At 41.6% G+C, this 8,087-nt stretch overlaps 1 protein-coding gene across 1 annotated transcript; it reads left to right on the top strand.

Moving 5' to 3' along the window:
* Nucleotides 1–721: 721 nt before the first annotated feature.
* On the top strand, nucleotides 722–6,006 carry PBDC1 (polysaccharide biosynthesis domain containing 1). Its single transcript, XM_033201318.1, is given in 7 exon segments — nucleotides 722–1,030; nucleotides 1,033–1,043; nucleotides 1,436–1,501; nucleotides 2,743–2,802; nucleotides 3,325–3,465; nucleotides 4,682–4,793; nucleotides 5,418–6,006. Coding segments are annotated over 7 exon segments (699 nt in total). The 5' UTR covers nucleotides 722–1,014; the 3' UTR covers nucleotides 5,711–6,006.
* Nucleotides 6,007–8,087: the final 2,081 nt, after the last annotated feature.

Raw genomic sequence — 8,087 nt, 5'->3', positions numbered from 1 at the left:
CCCCAAATCCTATTCTGAAATCTGGGAGTCATAGTAGAATCCTAATTCTCCTTTATCCTCTACATGAAATTAGTCACAAAGTTCTATTGATTATAAGCCCCATTAATTCTCAAAATTCATCTCAACTGTCCTGCTTTAGATTTTCATCACCCACTGCCTCAAGCTGGTGTCTCTGTCTCAGTTTCGTCTTCCTCAAATTAATCTTCCATGTTGTGTTACAGAGATCAGAAAAGTTAAGTCTGACCATGAAGCTGGCCTACTTAAAAATCTTCAGTAGCTTACTGTTGTTCTAAGGGTAAACTCTCTACTCCCTAACATTCAGCATACCAAAGGCCCTGTGCTTCCTCAAATGATTATAGATGACTCCACTCTGGATTCAGCTATACTGTTTTTGTAATTCCCAGAAGCTGCCATTAATGGCTTTGTTTGTGCTCTTCCTCTGCCTGGACTGTCTTTCCCTGACTGCTTGGCTAAGCTCCCTTCATAATTTGGCTTAGGTATCCCCCATTCATGCTCCCACAACATCCGATGCTATGCTGTGAGCACTACTGTGTCCGGTCCCTCACTATATCTAGTTCTTCCAAGGCAGGTACTAAATTCTTCATCCCTGCACTCCCCGCCCTAGCACCATGCCTTTTCGTGAATCACTCCCTGGTTTGGGGTACTGGGGTGTATGTGTATGCGCATGTGCGTATATGCGCACTTGAATGGAGAGTGAATTTGAATTTTGGCTGGGCACCCGGCTCAGTAAAGACACGAAAGGGGCACTATTTTAACTCAACCTTTTCCCGTGATCACCACCGAAATTACTGATCAATCACCTCAGATCTCTCAAGCAGTCCAGCCTACGCAACAGTACTCCACCTCTGCGCCTGCGCGGGGAGGGTAAGGCGGGGCCAGCAACTTCCTCAGCGGGAGGGAGAGTGCACAGTGGAGCCGCCAGTTGAGAACGACTCTGATCCGGCACAGCTTTCCAATCAGCTGCGGAAGGAGTCACGCTTTCTGGTTTGCAACATGGCGGCCACCAGTGGAATGATGAACCGGTGAGACGCTGCTCTGGGGTCGGGTGAGTGGGGAGGTCGAGCCAGGTGGAGCCTCTTTTTTTTCTTTTTTGAGACAAGGTGTCACTCAGTCGCCCAGGCTGGAGCGCAGTGGTGGGATCACGACTCACTGCAGCCTCGACCTCCGGGGCTCAGGTCTTCCGCCCACCTCAGCCTCCCGAGGAGCTGGGACTACGGCCCGTGCCACCACGCCCAGCTAATTTTTTTTGTATTTTTTGTAGAGACGGGGTTTCGCCATGTCACCCAGGCTGGTCTCAAACTCCTGGGCTCAGGCGATCCGCCCGCCTCCAGCCTCCCAAAGTGCTGGAATTACAGGCACGAGGCACCGCGCCCGGCCTTGGGTGGAGCATTGAACTCTTTTTCCCCCTTTCTAGGTTTCCGGGGAGTTGGTGTCTGTGGCACATGCGCTTTCTCTCCCAGCAGAGTCGTATGGCAACGACGTGAGTATGACTCACCCACAGCTCCCACCCACTCAGCTAGCCTGGGATCTCTACAGGACCTGCCGCTAAGTTACAACTTCATGTCCTGATAATCTACCTCAGACCCTCTGCGCTTACACCAGAAACAGCACCTGCGTTCAGTTCGTTTTAATCTTAGTACACAAACGCAGGACTAACGCCTGTGGAAGTGGTTCCCCAAGTGGCCACGCTTTAGAATTACTGGGGAGCTTTTAAACATCCCCCTGCCTAGATTGCAGTTCATACCATCTAAATCAGAATGTCTGGGGAATGAGAGCCAAGATCAGTATTTTTAAAGGGTCTCTGAGGGATTCCATTGTGCAGCAAAGTTGGACTGGATTATGTGTGTCTGGTTTAGAAAATTACTGAGAAAGTGTATGACGTATTTTCCAAAACAAGACAAGGGGATGTGAGAATAGTAAAAACACCTAAATAAGAATGTGATACATATACTGAGTGGGTCAGGCCATAAGATCCAAATACTTTAGCTGAAGGAGAAATCCCTAAGGGGTCAAGGCAGTAGAAGACTTGACTGAGGAAATGGAGCTTTAGCTGTATCCTCCAAGTGTAGGTGGACAAAGGACATGGACTGGCAGGTAGGAAAAGTGCATGGTCTAAGGCATGGAGGTAACAAATGCAAATGGCTTTTTCTGGAGTCAGCGAAATAGCTCGGTCTCGTTGGAATGGGAGATTCCAGTGGAACAGGTGGGTGCTTGGTAAGACTTACTGTAACCTTGATCTGTTTCATGCGCTAATTCATTTCTAGGTGTTACAGTATGGGGAATTGGCTGTTTGGCAAACAAAAGTGATTACGACATGCTGCAATCTTAAAAATGAAAAGTAATTTTCATCTTGATTCTTTGTTCACCCAACAACTCAGTGGAATTGATGGGTGTATTATTTCAGTTTTACAATGATTTAACTCAATCCCGAGAAGATGATTTGTCTACTACTTTATTTAGTCTCCCAGCTTTCACTAGCAGCTGGGAAAAGATAGCCAGTGGCTCACTGTGTTCATTACACTGTGTAGGTAGCTTCTTTTGGTTGTCATACAGACAAAAGAATTATTGTCCAATTTATTACTCCAGGTTTTATCATTTGACAGTAACATCAAGTTTGGTAGCCCTCTTGAGCATTAACTAGACATCCACATACTTCCTTAATTTGTTATTCAGTGGTAAGATAGGGAGATTTATGACCTGGCATTCTTCACTCCTTTGCAGCCTGATATTGAGATGGCTTGGGCCATGAGAGCAATGCAACATGCGGAAGTCTATTACAAGGTGAGTTGTCTGTCTTCATCATTAAGCAGAATTAAACATGTAATTATAGTATATGATGCTCTGCTTATCACTTTTCTCAGCAAGTTAAACAGTTGTGTTTTGGAGATAGTTTTTATTAATGTAAGTTCTTACCCACAGACAACAGAGGAGTGAAGACAAATTTGTTTCTACAATGAGTTCTGCTGCTTTACCCAGTGTTGTAATGCTAACTGACAAAAGGCGTCTGGCCCATACATAGTAGGCACTTAATAAATGTTTGTTGAATGAACGAACAATCCATGGAGGGCAATAGCCAGGCAGTACTATGGTTAAATAAGCCAACTGCCAAATTGGTGGAAGGGATTGTAATAATATATTATGGCCTTAAACTGTGTCATGATTTCATCCAGGGTGTGGGCTGTCGACACTTCTTGAAGAGATCTTCTGCCCTGAGAACCGTAAAGGTTTTCCGGCGGGGATGGGGAAGATAGAAGTATAGTAAATTACAAACTAGCATCTGTATGTTGTCTTACTGTTTGGCAGCTGATTTCATCAGTTGACCCACAGTTCCTGAAACTCACCAAAGTAGATGACCAAATTTACTCTGAGTTCCGGAAAAATTTTGAGACCCTTAGGATAGATGTATTGGACCCAGAAGAACTCAAGTCAGAATCAGCCAAAGAGGTAAAAATTATCTTTCTTAAATATTACTTAGCATTTAACCAACAATTTTTGATTGTGAATATGTTTTTTTACATTTAAGCTCTTTTTTTGTTTAAGAAAAATATGTGAAGAACCAGAATTTCTTTTCTAGTTTTAACCAACTAAGTTAGGAAATGAATGTTTTTCCAGTTTATGGACTTTTCATGTTGTTGAGTCTATTTTTTTCTCCTTTTTGTCTTGGATATTTTAAATCTCCACCCGTCAGCCCTTTCAGAGGAGGATGGATCAGTTTATTTAGGTTGTATAGCCAGAAGACTTGGATGGGGAGTGGCAAATAGGGTATAGGAAGATGTTTTGATTCTCTGGATTTAAGTTCGTGTGATTACAGGCCATGGATAACTGGAAAACTTTTGTTTTTCATTGCTTATGTGATTATCCTATACTTTGATAGGATACTAACACTTTTACAGTTAGGAAAAAAAATTTTTCCTTGAGAGTAAACCCTTGGCTAATGAAGAATCTAAAGTTTGTTTTTTTTTTTTTTTGATATAGGGTCTCACTCTGTTGCCCAGGCCATCTCAGCTCACTACAACCTCCACCTCTCAGGCTCAAGCAGTCCTCCTGCTTCAGCCTCCCTAGTAGGTGGGACTGCAGGTGTATGCTACCATGCCCAGCTAATATTTTGTATTTTTTGGTAGAGGCGGGGTTTCACCTTGTTGACCAGGCTGGTCTTAAACTCCTGAGCTCAAGCGATCTACCTGCCTCGGCCTTTCAAAGTGCTGGGATTATAGACGCAAGCCACCTCACCCAGCCAAGAATCTACACTTTTAACTCCTAGCAGGCAGTTAGTGATCTTTGTCTTTGGAAAATTGTCACTACTGAATGGACTTCTTTATTAAAATAATTTGTGTTTTAGTGGGGATAGATGACCATTTTGGGCTGAATTGACCAATAACTTCAAAACAAAACAATTTACTTAAGAAATCATATTTTAATTCTGCAGCAAAGGATTTATATATTTTTCAAGTAAAATATTGTTCATCTTGGGAATACTAGTCTAAAGACACAATAGGTAGCACAGAAACACATTGCTAGTTTCACTGTGAAACCAACAATCACCTCATTCCTAGTCTCACTGTGATTATTTTCCTTACTGGGGAAATGGAAGTACCTCTCCTGGCCTTAGTACATCAACCTCTTGCATTTGTCAGCTAAAGCATGGTTTTTGCCTTTATAGAAGTGGAGGCCATTCTGCTTGAAGTTTAATGGGATTGTTGAAGACTTCAACTATGGTACTTTGCTGCGACTAGATTGTTCTCAGGGCTACACTGAGGAAAACACCATCTTTGGTGAGTTTCTTCCCCTGAAATTATTTCTCTATAAGGACACTGAACAGTCTGGTTTTACTGATGAATCAGTGACATGTATAGTTAGGTCACCTTCTCGTTTCATCTTTAAAGATCTTGTTGCTATTTTTTATGTAACTTGAAGATAGTTAAGTATTTTCAATCTCATTAATATGAGATTGGAATTAAAGGTCTCTGAAGTTTATGACTATACTCGAATGGTGTGCATGTTATTTCAGTTTTGTTAGATTTCCAGCATATATAGGGAGCAGGCCAGGCACAGTGTCTCATGCCTTGTAATCCCAGCACTTTGGGAGGCTGACATGGGCGGATCACTTGAGCTGAGGATTTTGAGACCAGCCTGGGCAACACAGGGAGACCCCATCTCTACAAAAACATTTACAAAATTAGCCAGGTGTAGTTGTAGTGGTGAGTGTTTGTAGTTCCAGCTATTCAGGAGACTGAGGCAGGAGGATTGCTTGAACCAGGGAAATTGAGGCTGCAGTAAACTTTGATTGTGCCACTGCAGTCCAGCCCTGGTCATCAGAGTGAGAACCTGTCTCAAAAAAAAGAGATTTAGGGAATAAACTGAAAGTAGGATGATAATCAATTCTGTTCATTTTTCAGCCCCCAGGATACAATTCTTTGCCATTGAAATTGCTCGGAACCGGGAAGGCTATAACAAAGCTGTTTATATCAGTGTTCAGGACAAAGAAGGAGAGAAAGAAGTCCACAATGGAGGAGAAAAAAGAGCTGACAATGGAGAAGAAGAGAACACCAAGAACAGAGGAGAGAAAGGAGCTGATAGTGGAGAAGAAAAAAAGGAAGGAATCAACAGAGAAGACAAAACTGACAAAGGAGGAGAAAAAGAGAAAGAAGCTGACAAAGAAATCAACAAAAGTGGTGAAAAAGCTATGTAAGGTATACAGGGAACAGCACTCTAGAAGCTTTGACTTAATTGAGTCTACAAGTGCCACAGTGCTACTTGCATAGACCCCTTTGGTTAAATGTAAATTCATGTACAATTGAAGGATACTCAGAGGACATCTTTCTAGTCTGACAGTCAGGAACTGCTCTGGTCATTCCCTTGTATGAACTGGTCTAAAGACTATTAGTGGGGTGTTAATTGATTTTTCCTGGTATACTGTTTCTTGGATGACACCACTGGTCAAGTAAGAAATTGTAAATAAATTTCTTTTGGTTCTTACTATCTATATCTGTGACTGATTTTAAAAAGGTATTTGAGACTTGAAATTTTTTTCAAATATATAATTTCATCACCATGTCTTATATATGATAATTTACTCCTGTTTCTTACTGCATCTCACTGTTTCCTGTAGTGAAGTTCTCTAAACTTGTTAAGTTATACACGGTGTTGGGATTAGAAGTCCTTACGTAAGAATTGACTCTTAATCTCTGAGTGACTATAACTCCCTGATTTCTTTGCTATATATGACAAAAGATTTGATAAATATTTGCAACCTGAACCTGTCAGACTAGTGAATGCAGCCCAGTTCATATTAGAAGAGCAAGAGACTGGACATGCTTCAGTATTTGGTTTTCTTTTGGTAGCCAGAATGTTGCCTGAAAGCTAGCAAAAAAAAAAAAGAGGAAAACCAGACAGAGTGGCTACGCTTTTTTTTTTTTTTTTCCGAGACGGAGTCTCACTCTGACTTCCAGGCTGGAGTGCGGTGGCGTGATCTCGGCTCACTACAACCTTGGCCTCCTGGGTTCAAGTGATTCTCCTGCCTTAGCCTCCCAAGTAGCTGGGACTACAGGCACGTGCCACCACACCCAGCTAATTTTTTGTATGTTTAGTAGAGACGGGTTTTTTGTGAAGAAAGTGGATGGTATCTTGATGGGGATAACATTAAATCAAGAAATTACTTTGAGCAGTATGGCCATTTCCACTATATTGATTTTTTTCTCTCCATGAGCATGGAATGTTTTTCCATCTGTTTGTGTCCTCTCTTATTTTCTAGAGCAGTGGTTTGTTGTTCTCCTTGAAGAGGTCCTTCACATCCCTTGTAAGTTGTATTCCTAGGTATTTTATTCTCTTTGTCGCAATTGTGAATGGTAGTTCACTCATGATTTGTCTCTGTTTGTCTATTTTTGGTTTATTGGTGATTTTTGCACATAGATTTTGTATCCTGAGACTTTGCTGAAGTTGCTTATCAGCTTAAGGCGATTTTGGGCTGAGATGATGGGGTTTTCTAAATATACAATCATGTCGTCTGCAGACAGAGACAATTTGACTTCCTGTATTCCTATTTGAAAATGCTTTATTTCTTTCTCTTGGCTAATTGCCCTGACGAGAGCTTCCAATACTATGTTGAATAGGAGTGGTGAGAGAGGGCATCCTGGTCTTGTGCCGATTTCCAAAGGGGATGCTTCCAGCTTTTGTCCATTCAGTATGATATTGGCTGTCGGATTATCGTAAATAGCTCTTATTATTTTGAGATATGTTCCATTTCCATCAATACCTAGTTTATTGAGAGCTTTTAGCATGAAGGAGTGTGAATATTATGGAAGGTCATTTCTGGATCTAATGAGATAATCATGTGTTTTTTGTCATTGGTTCTGTTTATGTGATGGATTACGTTTATTGATTTGCATACATTGAACCAGCCTTGCACCCCGGGATGAAGCCGACTTGGATTACGTTTATTGATTTGCATACATTGAACCAGCCTTGCAACCCCGGATGAAGCTGACTTGATCGTGGTGGATAAGCTTTTTGATGTGCTGCTGTATTCAGTTTGCCAGTATTTTATTGAGGATTTTCCCATCGATGTTCCTCAGGGATATTGGCTTAAAATTGTCTTTTTTTTGTTGTGTCTCTGCCAGGCTTTGGTATCAGGATGATGTTGGCCTCATAAAATGAGTTAGGGAGGAGTCCCTCTTCTTCTGTTGTTTGGAATAGTTTCAGAAGGAATGGTACCACTTCTTCTTGGTACCTCTGGTAGAATCTGGCTGTGAATCTGTCTGGTCCTGGACTTTTTTTGGTTTCTAGGCTATTAATTACTGCCTCAATTTCAGACCTTGCTATTGGTCTATTCAGGGATTCGACTTCTTCCTGGTTTAGACTTGGGAGGGTGTATGTGTCCAGGAATTTATCCATTTCTTCTAGGTTTTCTAGTTTATTTGCATAGAGGTCTTTTTAGTGTTCGCTGATGGTAGTTTGTATTCCTGTGGGATCAGTGGTGATATCCCCTTTATCATTTTTTATTGTGTCTATTTGATTCTCTTTTCTTCTTTATTAGTATGGCTAGCAGTCTATTTTGTTGATCTTTTCAA

This window comes from Trachypithecus francoisi, unplaced genomic scaffold (assembly GCF_009764315.1).
Source record: "Trachypithecus francoisi isolate TF-2019V2 unplaced genomic scaffold, Tfra_2.0 Lachesis_group6, whole genome shotgun sequence".
Lineage (NCBI taxonomy): Eukaryota > Metazoa > Chordata > Mammalia > Primates > Cercopithecidae > Trachypithecus > Trachypithecus francoisi.
The sequence above is the reverse complement of the archived record's forward strand: the minus strand, read 5'-3'. Positions and strand labels throughout refer to the sequence as shown.